At 55.5% G+C, this 18,292-nt stretch overlaps 4 protein-coding genes across 4 annotated transcripts; 3 read left to right on the top strand and 1 right to left on the bottom strand.

Annotated features, from left to right (window-relative positions):
• Window positions 1–1,869: 1,869 nt before the first annotated feature.
• Window positions 1,870–3,540, top strand: B0I36DRAFT_236445 (Tannase/feruloyl esterase; the record flags this gene model as incomplete). The annotated part of the gene is made up of 2 exons (XM_046149466.1): window positions 1,870–3,382; window positions 3,458–3,540. The coding sequence occupies 2 exons, from the start codon at window positions 1,870–1,872 to the stop codon at window positions 3,538–3,540; spliced, it is 1,596 nt and encodes a 531-aa protein (XP_046017525.1).
• A 1,311-nt stretch (window positions 3,541–4,851) lies between these two features.
• Window positions 4,852–5,180, top strand: B0I36DRAFT_316128 (uncharacterized protein; the record flags this gene model as incomplete). Its single annotated transcript, XM_046152965.1, has 1 exon — window positions 4,852–5,180. A coding segment is annotated over one exon (258 nt), but the record flags the coding sequence as incomplete, so codon positions are not given.
• Window positions 5,181–8,488: 3,308 nt separating this feature from the next.
• B0I36DRAFT_235984 (uncharacterized protein) lies at window positions 8,489–10,827 on the bottom strand (the record flags this gene model as incomplete). The annotated part of the gene is made up of 3 exons (XM_046149436.1): window positions 8,489–9,094; window positions 9,203–9,676; window positions 9,766–10,827. The coding sequence occupies 3 exons, from the start codon at window positions 10,825–10,827 to the stop codon at window positions 8,489–8,491; spliced, it is 2,142 nt and encodes a 713-aa protein (XP_046017523.1).
• A 1,935-nt stretch (window positions 10,828–12,762) lies between these two features.
• Window positions 12,763–18,176, top strand: B0I36DRAFT_381409 (uncharacterized protein; the record flags this gene model as incomplete). The annotated part of the gene is made up of 11 exons (XM_046160858.1): window positions 12,763–12,804; window positions 12,861–13,242; window positions 13,301–13,382; window positions 13,434–13,670; window positions 13,726–13,907; window positions 13,968–14,065; window positions 14,121–15,264; window positions 15,324–15,452; window positions 16,979–17,535; window positions 17,605–17,663; window positions 17,776–18,176. The coding sequence occupies 11 exons, from the start codon at window positions 12,763–12,765 to the stop codon at window positions 17,843–17,845; spliced, it is 2,982 nt and encodes a 993-aa protein (XP_046017522.1). The 3' UTR covers window positions 17,846–18,176.
• Window positions 18,177–18,292: the final 116 nt, after the last annotated feature.

Genomic DNA, 18,292 nt, shown 5'->3' with positions numbered 1-18,292 from the left:
GACCGTTGAGAACCACGAGGCTGGGGCCAATGGCACCGGCCCATGGCGCGCGAGGATGGCCGGCATGGAGTGGGCCTCGCATCGCGAGCAAGTGGCATCCCGGCAGGCATCGGGGCAGCCTAACTGTAAAGAGCATCCAGAACCCGGACGGGATCTGCAGCAGCCTTTTGCCGAGCGGGCATGCCGGTCGGGAGGAGCGCAGGGCGCATGAACCCTGGGTCTAGGCTGCATCGCACATGATGTTGGTTCGAGCCCGGGGATGGCCGGGGACTATCGTGGCAGACGGTGACACGCTCGAGCGTGGTTTTCTTATGCGTGCGGCTGGGAGGGGGCGGGAGGGCCTGCATGGCCAGGGCTCCCCAACTGCCGCTGGATTCGCCGTTGTTGTTGGTTGTCGTCAGTATTTATGTGATGTGCGCCGGGAGCAAGCCCTGTCACTAAATGGACGATGGTTGTTCAGTGGTGGGCTCGTGCTCGAGGCGGGCACTAGCAACTAGCAGCAGCGGGCCGAACCTAGGCGGGCTGGGAATGACTGACAGGTCGATCGTCCGATGAAGCTTCTGCGCGCACGAGCCAGCACGAGCACCCGGCACACCCTGGCGTCGCGATTTCAGGGACGTGCGGGCTCGGGGAAGGAAGAATGGAATGCCATGGTGCCATCTCTGGCCTGCCACGAGAGACTGTTCCACATACGCACCAGAAGCCCTGCGCAGCTGGCGCTTGGGCGGCAGGTCAATGACTCGGTGTCCATGTGCATGTGCATGTGCATGTGCATATGCCACGCCCGTCTGGGCGTTGATAAGCAGCAGTGTACGTAGCTCAGTAATACGCGTGGAGCGTCAGCAAGATGGGCAACAGGGCTGAGAATGGGCCGATTGCCAACAGGGCCAGACGGGGGGGGGGGGGGGGGGGAAGAGTGGCCTTGACCTGCAGCCACGACTCGTGCCTGTTGTCGCTGGTGGGAATTATACGAATTATACCTGCATGTCGCGGGGCGTTATCAGCCGCGGCTGCACACATGACTGAGGGCCGATCCGCTGCAGAGAGTCAATCAGTCAATCAGTATCCGTGGAAAAGGGTGGTGTGCGGGTGGTGTGTGTGTGTGCAGGTATGTGATGTGGGGTGGGGGGTTGGTCCCTGTGCTCTGGGTCAGTCGGGCCGCCCGCCTCCCCGGGTCCTACCAGCTGCCGCCCGGCTGGGTCGCACTGAGTGCCGGGCTACCGCCGTTGCCTCCTCCCACGCCCAAGGCACCGGGTCGGTCCCCCGGATACATAAGCCTGGGCAACTCACCCGCACCACAGACAACCCTGGAGGCAGCAACTGTCCTCCACCGCCTCCAACTCTGATTGCCACGTGCCCGCACCTGCACCCGCTACCCGTGCCACTCACTCCACGCCTGTACCACACCACCTGTCTATCAAAGCAAACCGCACGAGGCGCCGCCCATTGGCTCGGCGACCGGCGCCGAGCTCCGACCACACATTCCCCGGCGCGACCGCTCCCAGCCGGCCCCGGCCTGCCCAGCGCCCGCAAGACCGCGCCGAAGGGTTCGAACGCGGGGAATATGCGGGGGCTGTGCCTGGGGTTAGATGCTCTCTGGCATCGTTCTTGGGCCCTAGGCTCGGCTCTCTTCGCCGTAGCATGTACGATGCTCCCCGATCCCGACGGAATGCGTTCGGGTATATAAGACAATGGCGTCCTGGCTCAGCGCCACCAGAAAGACAAGCCTTCCTCCTGAGCATCTACACGTCCGTCGACGCCTTCCCTCTCTTTGGAAAAGGCTGTATGCCACCTGTTTGAGCTCGCCACCAGAGACAGGACGCCATGCGAACCCCAGGAGTCCAATCCATCGCCGCCGGGCTTGGTATCATGACCGGATTGGCCTCCTCTACGTCCACAGGGGGGGCCGCGAGCTCCTTGTGGGTCGCCAAGTGTGTGCACAAGTCGTACGTTTTTCCCAATGCCACTCTAGTCTCGGTCGACGCGCTGCCCAGCGGCTCCGTCATTCAGCTCCCATACGGCCCGGACCTCTGTGCCAACGCGGGCGTCACGGCCACGGCAACGAGCGACCTGTGCCGTGTTGTTGTCAACATCACCGATACGCCTGGCAGTTCCATTCGCATCGACGCCTGGCTGCCTGCCGACTGGAACGGCCGCTTCCTCGCCACCGGTAACGGCGGCATCGGCGGCTGCATCGACTACTCGGGCCTCCAGACCGGCGCCCAGCTCGGCTTTGCCACGCTCGGCACCAACGCTGGCCACGACGGCGAAGTGGGTTTCGACTTCTTCCTCAACCAGCCTGCCGTCATCAACGACTTTGGATACCGAGCCATCCACGTCGAGGCCGAGTTTGGCAAGCAGCTCATCCAGCACTTCTACGGCCGCGCCCCAGCCACCAGCTACTACCACGGCTGCAGCACCGGCGGCCGCCAGGGCCTCCAGAACGCGCAGCTCTACCCAGCAGACTTTGATGGCGTCCTCGCAGGTGCCCCGGGCATCGACTGGCTGCACATTGTCGCCTCCAAGGGCATCCTTGCCCGCCGCATTGGCTGGCCGGATCTCACCAGCAGCGCCTACGTGCGACCTGAGCAGTGGCGCGCCATTGTCGCGCATCAGATCGCGCTGTTCGACCCTCTTGACGGTCTCGCCGATGGCATCATCGACGACCCGGCGCGGTTCCGCTATGACCCGGCTCTAGCCGCCTGTGGTGGGACCGCACTCAACAGCTCTCTCTGTCTGGAACCGGATCAGGTCGCCGCCGTTCGGGCTGCGTACGAACCCCTCACCGACGGATCTGGCGCCATCGTGTATCCAGGCTTCAGCGTTGGCGCCGACACGAGTGTCTTCTCGGCTAACCAGCTCAACGGCACCGCACGGTTGTCGTACCGCGTGCTCGACGACTTCTGGCGCGGCGCCGTGTACAATGACTCGACCTGGGACTCGCTCAACTTCACCGTAGATGACATGGATTTTGCCATTCACCTGAACCCGGGAGGCGTGGGGTTTCGCGAGACAGACTTCTCGGCCACCCACGCCCGCGGCGTCAAGATCATGTCATACCATGGCCAAGCCGACCAGACCATCACCCCGGCGCTCTCGGCCGAGTACTTCACCAAGGTGCAGGCCTCGACGGGGCTTGATGCCACAGCCATGGCCGACTTCTACCGCCTCTTCTTCGTGCCGGGCATGGGCCACTGCAGCGGAGGCATCGGCGCTACTGACATTGGGCAGAAATACCCACTGGATCCCACAAGGGTCGATGCCGACAACAACGTCTTGCTGGCCCTCGTAGACTGGGTCGAGAAGGGCAAGGCACCCGATATGATCTTCGGTGCTCGGTACGCCAGCGGCAATGTCTTGCAACCAATTCTTGCGAGCCGAAGTAAGTCATGACGGTGTGGATAGTGGTATAGGCACCCGAACTTTGCAGACACCGGCTAACGTGCTTGACATATAGAACACTGCCCGTATCCGCAAAGAAGCAAATGGAATGGAGTGACCAACTCGAACCTATCAACGAGCTGGGACTGTGTTTTCTAAAATATCTCAAGAGGGCTCCATTCGAATGCATGGGAGTCTAGCAATCAGAGGCCGCGCACGCCCCCGCAGCAAGATTTATACCATCGCAGATAAATGTCTCCGCAGTGTCTTCGCAAAGTATTACATTATCTAAGATGAACTGAACTTGGAGCATCCTGGAGAGCTCGCGCTGTGCCGTCTCTGCGAAAGAGTCTCATTCGAGAAAGTCTCGTGCTGAACCGTTTGGTATCCTACATAACCGCAAGGCAATCTCAATCGTACCAAAAGCCTTCCTCGCCCACGAGCCTGAGTACTACCTGAGCTATCCCCACATCGCGACTGAGCCCAACTGAGCCCACCTGAGCTGGCTCGCGCTGACCAGGGCATTGCTGATTAAGCGACCGATCTCGGAGCTTGTCGTCACGCATACATCCTGACGGTAAATTATGCAGGGATGATAATGCCAGACCTTATCTAATATACGTATGCTCGACATAAATTCGTGCATAACGACTGCCTAAATTATTCGGCCCGGACTGGATAAACCAGCCATCTGGAGATCTCATAATGCATAATAAGAAGCATCCCAAGCGGGTGTCACGATCCTGCCTCCGGGGTCAACCGTCTGGCAGGGCGCTGGGGTTGCTGTTCTGCAGATAGGTAAAGCCTGCGCAAGATCAACTAACACTCTGCTGTCGTTCTCTCTCTGGGTTGTCGTTCGTGTCTCTTGGAAGAGATACCAGTCTCGGCAATTGAGTGACTAGTTCAAGTGTGGGTGAAACTGATACTTAGATTGATCGCTGAAGTACAAAGGTAGTGACTGTGTATCTAGGAGATCCTCCGCATCTATATATCCTTTGTCCTTCATCGTGGTCATGCCGTGCTCGTCTGACGGTCATGGTGGTTTGTTCGTGACCATCAGTCTTGGCATTCGTGACGGTCATGCAGGTGATGCATGACCGGTATCCTCCGTGCCTTATCCTTATCGTGATCCTTGCACATGCTTACATAAGAGACCTGTGACGGCACTGCCACCTGATCCGCCCTTGTCCTTGGCCTGATCCTGTGGCCTAGTTGTTTGTGCTCTTCTTTGCCCAAACAACCGTCCCCTGTTGGTCGGGTCGTCACAGCGGGCTCGATACAGGATCCCGCCAGCCAGAACTATAAAATTAACCTTCACGTTCTCATAATAGTATTAACAGAGAATCTGTTACTGCGGCCGTTACTTTACCCTAAGCCTAAACAACGCATTAGGCCTGGCATATTATTACTAGAATATTGTAACGGCCAACCAACAGGGGATGTTTGTTTGGGCACGGAAAGAGCACAAACAACTAGGCCACAGGATCAGGCCAAGGACAAGGGCGGATCGTGTGGCAGTACCGTCACAGGTTTCTTATGTCAGCAAGAGATAAGGGGACCGATAAGACCCAAGGAGGGTACGGTACCAGTGGTCATGCATATCTGCATGACCGTCATTCCGCCAAGCACGACGGTCACCTCTCACAACATGACCGTCACGTAAGAAGGAATGACCACACAAGGAACGATGAAGGACAAAGGATATATAGATGCGAAGGATCTCCTAGATACACAGTCATTACCTTTGTACTTCAGCGATCAATCTAAGTATCAGTTTCACCCACACTTGAACTAGTCACTCAATTGCCGAGACTGGTATCTCTTCCCAGAGACACGAACGACAACCCCGAGAGAGAACGACAGCAGAGTGTTAGTTGTGATTGCACAGGCTTTACCTATCTTGCAGAACAGTAACCCCAGCGCCCTGCCAGACGGTTGACCCCGGAGGCAGGATCGTGACACATATTGTGTCAGGGCAGTGCGGGATAGACTGATCAGGGGCATATTTGTACAGTACTACTTAAGGCTTGAAGCCACCGTGACGTTTTTCATAGTATGGAGCCAGACATCCATCACTCAGCTTCGCAAATCCGACTCGATTTCCCACCCCATTGAATTCCTGCGCTTCTGCACCCGTTCTTGTACGCAATTGACTGACAATGCCATGATCAGAGATTCCCTCACAAGTGTCGCGTCAACAGGGCGCTGTTGACGCGGCTGGCTCCCCCCTCGAAAATCTGGTTTGGCCCCCCTATCTGGGAATGCCCTCACTCTGGCCCAGGGCCAGAGTGAACCTCGCCGGAAACACCGCCGAAACTGGCAAGCGGTGAACTCCCTTCGGTCGTGGTGGTTGTTTTGTCCCCGATCAGGAGAACCCTCATCCGCCCCAGGACAATATCCAGTAGTCTTCAGAAGCTAGGATGGTCATAATTATAAGATGTACCAGACCACGTAGCTCTAGCCATGCTACTAGATCTTCTGGTATACAGTCACTCAGGATAGAATAAAGAATCTCAGTAGGTAGCATGCTTGGGCACACATACGAATTGTTACGGGCTCGGGCTCTGGCCCGAGCCTAGGTGGGTCAAAAAAGGGGAGACAGGGGGGGTTAACAAAACCGTAACGCGCTCACGGAGAGTGCGAACTACCTCCTTTTATTTCCCAAGTTCGTAGTAAATCTAATACGCCTAGTATCTGTTCAGACCTAGGGCCAGTACTTAACACGAATGTCTTATGTAGCAACCCGGCACGATTCGATAATGATCTCTGACAATGATGAAAGATCTTTACATCCGGAACGCTTCTAGTTGGAGTATAGAACACAACACATTTATATTAGCATAGATTATATAACGTAATCCACGGGTGAGTGAGCCACACGGGTCAGTGAGCCACCTTTCAAGTACTCGTACGACAATGTATAAGACAATTCAACCACAACGCCTTAAATCAATTGAAACTATTCAGAATCCTCTTCTTCAGAGGCAGATACAACTTTCTGATACGTACGAGCATTATGCCCGGGCTCGCCGCAGACGCCACATCGCCGCGCGCGCGTTTCGGGCCTCCTCGTACGACCACTATTCTGACTCGTTTCCGCTATTAACTGCTGCGTCGCATCGATTTGAGCCTTCAAATCCTTTGCCTGATTAATCGTGAGGGACCCTCCTTTCTGTAGCTGCTTTCTTTTCGTACGACGACGGCGGCTGAGGCGGTCGTTTGCATCTCGAAGTTTGGCGAGCTCTTGGCGCATAAGGTCCTGCTCGTGTACCATCATTATGACTCCTTTTCTTAGCTGCCGTAGGCTCTCAATAATGGACGACGGTGAGCTATTCTGGTGTTGTACGATGCGATTTTCAATATACTCCGTCTGCGATTCGGTCTCAATTGGGTTGTTCGGCGTCTTTGAAACCCATGGGGGTGGTAGTCCAGCAGAGGAACCTGGCGGTGTTGGCGTATGAAACTTCATATCTAGCTGCGAAATCACATAGTCCGGGTCGTACGGTACTAGGCCTGTCGCTCGAAAGCCTGCCTGGATGTTTGACTTAGTTATCGTAGCGTCGTACGCCTTATAAAAGGCTGGGAGGAAGTCCTCCTTTGAAATATGGGTTACGTGTGCCCGCATAAGACCTTCGATTTCTTTACCGTACGCCCGTTTCAGAGGTCCAAAGCACCCAACGTCGAGAGGCTGGAGCTTATATGACGAATGAGCAGGCATACAGAGCGTGACAATATTCTGTTCCTTATAGTAGAGCTCGAAATCGACGGAATGGTGGCTCTCGTGGCCGTCGAGGATGAGGAGGCGGTAGGTGCCCTTCGTACGACTCTTTGTATGGAAATCGAAGTGTTTTACCCACTCTAGGCCTCTCTCGTTCGTCGTCCAACCGTTCTCTGAAAGCGCGATTACCCAGTTAGCCGGTAGAGGGCTATTCGCGGTCCAGGAGTCGAGGTGGACCTTCCCGGCGAAGATGATATACGGCGGGATTAAATAGCCGTACGACGCGATGCCCTAGATTACTATAACCCATTCCTGATTCCCTTGTTGTACGGCTCTTGGCCTCCCGCGTCGATCGGAGGTCGTAACGACAGTTTCGGCGGAGATCTTGCCCATCGCGAAGCCCGTTTCGTCGAAGTTATAGATATCGTCATCGTGGATCCCGTATTTCGCGATTATGTTTCGTACGAGCTCAAACCACGCGCGATACGCGTCCGGATCCTCGCAAAGGACCCTCTGGTAATCGATTCTTCGATTAAAACGCGTACGGAGCTCAGGTCGTCGTCGTACGAAGTTTGAGGCCCAGTTCGTTCCGACGCGTGGCGCGTCGCGTACGCGGAGGAGTCGATCCGCCATTTCTCGAACACCACTAAGCCGCGGCGGAAACGATCGCGAATCTAGGTCGAGTATGTATCGTACGATACTGTCCTCTTCGTACGAGGTCAATTTCTGGCAGGGTGGTCGGGTTTCTCGTTTGCGCTGCGCGCCTCTTCGTCGGTCTTGGAGTGTCGTACGAGGTACATTATAGATCTGTGCAGCCTTTCGTACGCTTAATTTTGGGTCTGATTGGAGCGCCTGAAGCGCTAGAATAAGGTCGCATTCAATTGATTGTCGTTCCATAACTACTGGTGGAGAAAAAGGGGAAATAAGGTGGCCCATATAGAAATGACGGAAAGTGGCCGGGTCACTTGTGTGGCCGGGTCACTTGTGGATTACGTTACGTCTTACTGATAAATTTTCTGATCCATCTCTCGCGCGTATATCTGTATATATATCTGTGTTCATATGCGAACCATTACGAGCCACGATTCTTCCGTAAACAATTCGAGCACAACCGCGTGGCCTTGAAAAAGGGATTAATTCACGGTGCAGATACTCCAGCTCCCCTCTTTACTACACTAGCTCAGATTCTCGAACTCCAATTTGCCCAGAACTAGAGGATCTAATAGTTTCTCTACCTCCCTGATAAATTGATTCGCGCATATATGTCCCCTGGATTTTAGACTGTTAGTCATATGTTCTCCACTATGAACAGGCTCCCGCTATTGTATTAACTTGTTTCTCATCCAAGAGCCTTCACTCGTCCTCGGCTTGACCTGCCGTACAGGACACTCAGTATATCCCAAACCAAAAGATGTTGTACCTCATTTGCAGTGGATATCCCGTCACCCTCACGCTGAAACTCGTGTTTACGCCTTCTTGGGTCACCTTGCTCAACAGGTAATCATCGGCATCACCTCTGCCATCATTACCCACCGGGTCAATGCGCAGATGCAGATCCTGGAGGGCATACCTATAGGCCGTGGTCCCGCCACTGGCCGTCACAGTCACGGGCTTGGACGTCAGCTCCGCCGTGTCCGGGGACATGATCAGCGCCGTGGGCTTGCCAGCGACCTCGAAGCGCGGCCAGGGGACCTTGAGGAATAGTGGCCCCCCGCCCTGTGGGAAGTCTGCGGGCGCCGAGGGCTGCCGACGGCCGAACACGTCCTGGGTGAAGTCGCGCCAGCCGGTAGTCTGGTCGCGGAAGTCCCAGCACAGGCGCACGCTGTCGCCGGGCTTGATGTGCCTCGGCTGCCATGAAGTGGCCGAGCCAGGAGTGGGCGAGGTCACGATGCGCCAGTACTGGTATTCGTCCGAGTCGGACATGCCGGGGACGAACTCGCCCTGCGCGTTGCGGAAGACGACCATGTGGCTGGGGTTGGGATTGGGCGCGTCCTGCTTCGCTGGGTCGCGGAAGGGGCAGGAACGGAGGATCACACGGGTGCCGTTCACCAGCTGGAGCCGTGAGAAGAACGTTAGCCACATGAGTCACTATACGAGAAACACTGGGGTTTTTGCCGGGCAATGACTCACCTCCTCGTCAAAGGGCGCGACAATATCCCATGCCGTCTTGACAAACTCCGTGCTGTACTCGGAGCCGTACTTGGCACCCCCAACGTTGTAGTTTTCGTACCCGAAGATGGCCGGGGCGCGGTATGTCGCCGGGTTGAAAATTGGAATGTCCTCCGTCATATCCACGCGATACCAGAAGTTCCCTTCGACCGTGGAGACGTGATTCAGCCGAGGCGTGATGGTGCCCGCCGGATCGTGGCCCAGGTAAAAGGACGCGCTGCCGCCTTCGTTGCGAAGCATCATGCTGTTGGTCGGGGCCATGACACGAAGCCGGGCTTTGCACTCGTGTGCTTCGTTGAGCATCATATAACGGCTGAGAGCCGGTACTGCTTGGACAAACCACGACTGTACTGCTTCGTAGCCGGGCATACCGGACAGGATCTCGACCAGAGGGCTTAACCCATCGCGCTGCAAGGCACCTCAGTAAGAATTCGCAGTAGAAAGTATCCCTTCGACCAGCAAGGCAGCACGATATATCCAGAAGCAGAAATACTCACGTTGATGATACGCCAGAGTTCGTGGTCAGCAACAGTCGGGCTCCAAGCCTTGGGCTCGGCTGCCAATATGGTTTCTCCACCCACTGCCTCAAAGACAACCGCTTCGCTCTGCGATTTGGCTGTCGACTGATTGGAAGTGGTGCTGCCCTGCTCTTTCTCATGCTTCATGCTGGAACTGGCACTGAAGCCGCCGAACCCGCCAGAGACCGTGACGCCCACAGACGTCTTGAATGACTGCTTCTCCTCCTCCAGCTTGGAAGCCTCGGTTGTCTGTACCGTCTTGGTCGACAGCAGCCGCCCACCCAGGGTCACGCGCTGGCAAAACAGGTTGCCGTACTCGGCATGTAGCCTGCGCAGTGCCTTAATGTTCTTAGTTCGGCGGATCGTCTCCAGCAGCTCGGCCAGCTCAGCAGTCGGCTCCATCTCGTCGGGCCACATCAGCAGATCGCAGCGGGGAAACATGTAGCGAGCCACGATGGTCTGGATGCTGCTCGAGTTGAGGCTCTTGGACGTGCTCGACTTGCTCGAGGCGTAGCCCACGCTAACTCCGACCGACACGCCAAAGCCACCAGCACTGAAAGTGGCCTCGGTCGACTCGGAGCTGAAGTCGCTGCGGGCCATGGCCACCGACAGCTCGTCGGCGTGAGCAGTGACCTCGATGCGAGAGTCGTCGTTGACGCGGAAGTTGGGGATACCGTCTTCGGATTTGGGCACGATGGGCTTGACAGACGTACTTGAGGCTGGTTCGACGTCCGTAGGGTTGACCTCTTTCTTATCAGAAGACATTGTGTCGTCTCCAGAGACGGGAGTTGAGACGGTGAGACCTGTCGCCTCCTCCTCCTCCTCCTTCTTCTTGGCTCCAGCCGGTGCCGGTACAAAGTCAGGAATCTGGGCCACCGGCTGCTGACCCACCTTGGACCGCAGTTTGAAGGCTGGCTTCGGTGCCCTCGTGACGTTCTTTGTGCGCGGGTCAATGACCCAGCCGTAGAAAACTGCACAGTTGCGCAGGACCACAGCCCACTGCGCCTCGCTCAGCTTGCCCGGCCCAAGTTGTGAACCCATTTGCACGCCACTGAACTGGTCATCGCTGATGAGGTCCTTGCCAGGCTCGGATTTGGTCAGATTTGTGACCTCTGGCCCACCGGATGTCGTGGTGGTCGGGCCCTTGCTAAGATCCGGGGCGGTCACCGTCGAGGCATCGCTCCCATCGGCACCTTTGCCTGCCTTCTGTCCCAGCTTCGTTGGACGGAAAAAGATCTTCAGTGTAGGCGTGCCACCTGCAGTCGCTGTGTTGTCTTCCGCGTCTTCGAGGGCAAAGTACTCGACAATGGAGATGGTCTCGTCATCGATGAGAGTGCCCGATGGTGTGCAGAACTTATCAATAAAGGCATAGCGCGACATCTCGGGCACGAGCTTGCGCAGAGCAGCCATTGTCAGGCTCTCGGCCGTCGCGGAGTGCCCCGCAGTCACGAGGATCTTGTCCAGGCTCTGGGACAGTATGCTGCCCGTCACCCGCGCTGCGGCGTCAGCCTCCTCGTGCTTGAGGGTCTTTATGATGAATGGGCGGGCTTGGAGGACTTTCAACGGGTTGATGGTTGCTGGCTTGGGCTTTTCGGCCGGTTGTGCACCCGCATCCTTGTCGGAAGTGGTGTTCTCCCCAGGCTTCGTGGCACTGTCGTCTTTCTTCGGGGCGGAAGCCGCGTCCCCCTGCTTGTTGTGGTTTGCCCCATCTACAGCAGCCGGGGAGGGGTTGTCATCCGGTCTGGTAGGCTCGACGGATGGTTTGGCAGGTGGCTTGGCCCCCTCTCCGGGCTTCTCTGCATCTTTCGACGGCAGCACTGGCGGTTGCTTGTCCGGTGTCCCTGCATTTGAGCCGGCAGCAGGTAGTGGCGGCGATCCGTTACCGGAGCGTGGCCTGGTGGTGGGAGCTGCCGAGGACGATGCTGCTCCCGTGGCAGAAGTTGGCTCCGGCGGCGGCCTACTGCTTGAGCGTGGTCTTGTGTCAGACGGCTTCTCACCAGGTTGCGTCATGTTTGCAGAGCAAGACAGACGACGGCAGAGTTCGACAGAGACAGTAAAGAACTTTGATAAACCTCGATAAAGGGCGGAGGGAGCTGACTGGTGATAATGTCGCTTCCTTTGTAAATGACATAAAGGCCAACGGATTCCAGCCTGGAGCTCGCGTTCTCACAATTTTGGAAAGAAATGGTGGCGAGTCATCCCAGCTCGAAAGGCTCGGCTCCGCACCATCCCACAAGCACGGATCTAGGAAGTAAGAAAGTCCCAAGAACTTTAAATGAATTAAGCGGGAAAGGAATTCTTGCGCCTGACTGCTGAAAGCCACTATGCAAGCCAACAACGCACTTCCTCGTCTTAGTAGGCGCTAGCTCGGTAGCGAGGCGCCATCGTCACCACCCTGGACAGGTTCAGTTTATTCTAAAGTCAATACTGATGCTGACAAAGGGATTGTTCTGGAGAAAATGCCGAATGCTCACAGGTCCAACCCCCCCTGTAGGGCTGGAGCTCTGCCGTAGCGCCCTGCGGAGAAGAGACTCGTGGGGGCGGGAGAGGGTGGTGATTGGCTGTGGCTAAGGTCTAGACCACAAGAAGCCAAATGCCAGGGGTTTCCGCCACGTGAGGGCAGCTGAACGCGAGGAAGCTGAAAGGCCAGCCTCAGCCACATGCCGAGGACAACTGACAATGAATATTTGGAGGCTGGAGCGGCTGAAGGCTGGCCAAGCTGAATACTGCATGCGACTATCGAACGCTCGGCTTGTCTCAGGAATCTGTTTTTGCTTAGCCAAATGTTAGTCTCGTGAAGGCTCTCCGTATCCATGCTTCTGTGGTTAGGAATCGCCGACCTGGACATGTCTCCTGCCCTGTCTCTGACTACAAATCTTTTGTCGACTTCAAGTCATTTTCTCGTGACCATACCGTACTCGTCTCTGTCACTTTTGCTTGAGCCCTCTCAGCGCGTGACGATCGCGGCCCGACACAATGGCATTGCTCCTGGCACCCTACAACGACTCCATGCGCCTGGTGAGTGTGCCCAAAACAATAATTCCATGAAGCGACCATGCTAACGTTCACAACAGGGCATGGGGTTTAACTCGTACACGCAGACGATATGCATTGACAACGCCGTGGAGGTCAATCCTGACAACAAGGAGAAGGTGGAGAACCCTTCGCAGGTGGTGACCTACTCGTCAAAGTTTGTCGAGCGCCTGTCCGATGTCGTCAGCTCCATGAACATCTCATACAGTGCGGCCATAAAGAAGGGTACCATAGAGGTATCTGGCAATGGCAACTCGATCGACGAGGACAAGATCAAGGCGTCGGACATCAACCTTGTGATCTCGGTCCAGGTCATCAACCAGACAACGACGCTCAAGGACTCAGCAAAGTTCCTTCAAATGGACGGCGTCCGAGCCGGCTCACCCGAGTTCAATGATGCCTTTGGTGACTGCTACATTTCTGGTAAGCCAGCGCGCTTTCATACCCGCTTATCCACGGTTGCTGACATGACGTACACCAGGCTTCATCGAGGGTGGAGATTTCAACAGCATTATCTCCATGCGCTGCCTTGATCGCACCAAAACCAACAGTATCATCCGGTCGTGAGTGCTCCTGGGTCTCGAGCGCTTAAACGTCGTGTTAACACCTCACAGGATCAAGAAGATCACGAAGACAAAGTCAGAACCGCAGGACTTCTCGATGGACTCGTATGGACTCTCCGACAGTCTTGCAGGATCCAGCGCTCTCAAAGAGACCGAGACGACAATCTCAGTCAATTGGATGGGTGGTGGCCAGATCAAGGACCCCAAGACCTCCTGGGACATCGACACTGTCTACGAAGCGGCAGCCGCATTCCCTTCCTTTGTTGCCAAAACCCCCCAGAAGACATGGTATGAGTCGATCGGAAGTCCGCAGTGCTCGATGAATGCTAACAGATGCCCGCAGGGCCATCCTCACCAAGTACAAGGCCAACCGTAGCTTCAACCAGTGGGCCACGTCACAGAGCCTGAAGCCGCTCGAGTACGATGCGGTCATCTCATATACTGCAGAGCTCTTCAACAACTTCATGGAGTACAAGCAGCTCATCAAGAAGGTCCAAGACATTATTGCCCATGGCGATCAGTACAGTAAGTCCAGATGTGAACTTCAAATTGTAGACTGATCTAGTACTGACAATGCCTTCGCAGCTGAGAAGCTCAAGTCGAACGGCATTCCGATCCACATCAACACTCTGGTAGCTGTGCGGAGCGCGCTACGCAACGAAATGAACAAGATTGTGGCCGTGGTAAGTGTCTCCTGCACCCCTAGCTGGTCAGGCATCCGCTCATGATGCACGCCAGGTCAATCTGCTCTCGAAGAAGCCCGAGGTCCTGGCGCAAGCGAACAGTTTCGACGTCATCTCCAAGAACAGTCTTGTCCGTAAAATTATCGAAGAGGCCATCCTCGCATCACCAGAGTCCAAGATCATTTACGATGACACAGTAACTTCAGCGACAGCGACACCATCCAAGCCAACCCAGCCGTCGTCCGATTCCTCCACCGGCAGCGATTTCCTCGAGGTTGAGCATTCGGGTAACAGCAAGACCGTAGCCACCACTGCGGCAGGCGTCAAAGAACCAGAGACACCGCACGGTGTCAAGATCGACCTAAGTGCCCTGATTGCACCAGAGGTCTGGGCTGACCTGCTGCCCATCAGGACTGGTGCCATAACGACTGATCTCGAGGACGCTGGCGCAAACGCAGCCGCTGCGAGTCTCCTTCCCCCACCACCCAAGGATGACGCCGTGGACTTCCTGAGCGGGAACCGCTCCAACAAGCTCAAGATCCTCGCCGCCGTCTGCGGCATTCACGACGTCACGCAGACGCTGCAAGATCGGGTCAAGGGCGACGCCGCTCTGTCCATCCCGGTCAACGAAATCGACAAGCTCGCCCAGGGTGAGGTATACAAGCGTATACCTGGCAACTTCGCCAAGAGCCTCGCGTTCGTATATCAATTCGGCGACGGGCCAATGCGCATCTGCGCAGCCAACTTCGACAAGGACTCCACAGCGACTATCGAGGTCACCAGCACCTCGGAACACACTCAGGTCCGGCCGCGATCCTGGAACCGAGAGACGCGGTCTATTGTCTCGCTGGTCTACGGTGGCAGGATCTTCAACGGCGATGACCAGCTCAAGAACCTCGAGGACCAGATTCGGCGGGGATACAACGACACCGAGCCAAGCTACCACCGGGTCATCATCGGTAACCAACTCATGGGCGACGACCCTTGGCCGAACATGAACAAGACGGGCATCGTGTTTTTCAAGGCTTCCGAGACTGGGCCCGTCCGGGCCGCCGTTGCGCTTGAGGGTGATGAATGTCTGGTCACAGATCAGCCACAGCTGGCGCAGGTCAGCAAGGAAGTGGTCAAGGCAGAGACCAAATATTTCGGATTCAAATTAGACACCAAGGACGCAACTTTCCAGATTACCAGCACTAATCGTAAGTACAATATTGTTGCCGCTTCAGAGATATCCGGCGACACTGACCCATTTTTGCAGCATGCACCATCTTGCTTAGGCCCGGTGGGCTCAACGTCAGGACCTCCTCGTTCCCATTCCTTGTCTTCCCAAACGGCGTCAGCTACTACTTCTTGGAGAGTGGCGACTTCGTTATCCAAGATGGGCAAGGTAGGCGTGTTTGGACAAATGGAGGTGCTCCTCCTGGCCAGGGTGGTCTGTTGTCTTACCAAAGGGATGGCGTTTTCTGCGCTTACAACGATCGCGGGACATTCTGGAGCACGGGCTCGAACAACAGCGCCTATTTACTCCTGCGCGACCAGAAGCCATACATGTCGGTCCTCCCGGAGTCGGGACCGACGATGTGGGAGGCAGGGCAATAGTAGGGCCTGATACACGGGATTAAATACGCTAGTTCCGGGAACAGATTGGTAAAAACCGATTCTCGACAGCTTCGGATTCCCGTTTTTTGTAGCATGATTAGCTCAGCTTGCCTGCCTTGAACTTGAAAGGAGGTAGATTGTCAAAGTAGCTAGGTAGTCATACAATAAAGAGGGGCCGATAATGGGGAAAGTTTCTGTCCTGGAGAGCTTGCCATCCCACGCTGCCACTATTTCAAGCCACCGTTGATCGAGCAGATCCGATGGTTCATTATAGGAAACAAGCGGCTATGTGCTAGCGTAAGTTGATGCCAGCCTCTCGTAGGATGCGCAGCTCCTGCGCCTCATTGTTGGCTTCTATGGGCTGGATATGAACAAGGGTTCCTCGATGATGCATCAGGCAGAGTGGACATCGTGGTGTCTAGATTATGATGGTCCTGTCGAAAGCAGCGAACGAGCCAGTAAACCCAACCTGGACTTGGGAGGTAGCTGATCTCTCCATATTTTGCTATACAAGACGAACTGACGTGCTGATTGAGATGAGCGGCGGCGATGATGGGCTCAATATGTCGTAGAATTCGACAATCTAGCCTCGGTCTGGTCATCACGGCGCAGTGAGCTCATGGCAAGGGAGAACCGGGACACCGTTTTCCCAACCAATGATTTGTTTCGTTCTTGTGGGACGTTGGGTGGCTATGTCTTGTGCATCTTCCTGACAGGGGTCAACAGGCAACGAGATTTGACCCCGGCCATAAGCCTGGTTGGAGGAATTTAACGGGATTCCGATAACCCCATTGGAAATCTCGCCGTTGACAGGTTAGACTGCGAAATTTGAGGAGCACGGTTATTGAGCCACTTTCTGTGGTGGGGGATGGCTCCCCTTGATGAGCAGCCTCACAAAATGATCGAGCAAGACTCCGCATTCGACATCTTAGGCTGAGCCAATTTCTTGTCTCTTCTGTAACTTTGCAGCTGCCCCTGATATCCTCTGCTGCAGGCCTGGCTTTCTTCTGAAGCTTGGGCAAAAGATCCTTCCCTCGGCAAGGTCACACACTGTAAAGAGACGGCTGTGGCCGTGCGACACCCATCACAAGGTGCGACGGGTTATGGCATAGGAGAAATTGCATTTTCATACATGCCTCAGCAAGAGACCCTTGCACGAAAGCGCACTTTGGTGGCACGAGAACCAGCTTCTCTTCCATCATCATGGCCGCGACTTACTAGCAAGGTATATAAATATTGGGACGATTCCGCAATTCAATTGAACTTTCACTATCCACCAGCCAGTCGCAGCTCCGTCGCTTCCCCCCATACCAGCAAGCAACCACATACTCCTTGCCCCTTTGCCCGATCCTCCTCTCGACATGCGTCCCTCTCAGCTCATCGCCCTGTCCGGGCTCATCATCTCCAGGGCCACCGCCCAGCGTTATGAAGCCAACATCGGCTTCGCCATTGACTCAGACAGCTGCGGAGATGGCTTCTATGTTGGCTGCTCAGTCAACGCGGGCGACTGCTGTAGTGTGGGTTCAAGCTTTGCCGGCAAGTCTGTCTCGTTCACCCTGGGCAGCAGCTCCCCCAACGTGATAGGCAAGGGTTTCACGGGAGAAGACTGCCTTGCGGCAAACTTTGTCGGCCAGCAGGCTAGCGGCACTCTCAACTACTTCTGTCTCAGCAAGCCGTCTGCGCCGGCGACAAGCGCTCACTACCTCCCTAACAACGGTACCAGCTGCGGGAGCAGTGCCCGCCTCAGGCGAGATACTGGTCGTGCCAGCGTGAGGAGCACCAAGGAGTGCCGCTCACCCGACCACATCATCTTCCCCGGCGGCGCTCGTGCCAGCATCGAGGGCCTTGCCGAGAGAGAGTACAATGAAATGGTAGGTTTGGTGAGGCAAAATGTTTTCAGAAACAGGTTTGAATAGTGCTGACTTTTGAATCACAGTAAGCCAAACCCACTGATCCGCTTCGAAGACCTCAGCAGCCCGTTTGGAAGCTATATGCGCCGGTGACCTTGACGCAGGTCCTTTCGGCTATGGAGCATCTGAATCCTTTCCCTATATGGTCTGAAGCTCCATTCGTCCCAAGTTATTTTCGCTAACCTCTGTTGCATGACCTAGCCTGGATATGGTGGTTGCGCACCGTGATACCGCTGATATCGACGCCCAGCTCGCCGCTTTCCGCAAGTAGACTTGCCACTCGGTCCACCGGGTATAATAGGACAAGTTAAGTTTCGGTGCTACTTGCGCTTGCGAAGATGATGGGCGATATGGATGTACAGCTGGGGCTTCGTGTTTCGGTGTAGTGTCGTTCGTTGATCTGAGCTTTTGCATGCATTGTCACCATCGATAGACCTCGAGTCAATTGAAACATGCATACGCCTGGCATGTTTAGTCCGCCATGGAGGCTAAACAAAACAATGCCTAGAACTGGATATGGTTTCCCCGCAAATATAATTGTAGTTTTCGGATGATGCAGGAACTATAAAATCCAGTTCTCGTGCTTCTCATAGCCTTCAGTCAGTTTTGAGAGCTTGCTGTGGTGTGACCTGATTTCGAGACATATTTCGAACATATAATTGGCGACTCCTCAACAGACCAGATGCGTGACACGACCCGTGTCATCAGCGAGCTAATC

Source organism: Microdochium trichocladiopsis, assembly GCF_020744255.1.
Source record: "Microdochium trichocladiopsis strain MPI-CAGE-CH-0230 chromosome Unknown B0I36scaffold_2, whole genome shotgun sequence".
NCBI lineage: Eukaryota > Fungi > Ascomycota > Sordariomycetes > Xylariales > Microdochiaceae > Microdochium > Microdochium trichocladiopsis.
Note: the sequence above shows the minus strand (reverse complement) of the source record. Positions and strands in the feature narration are given on the sequence as shown.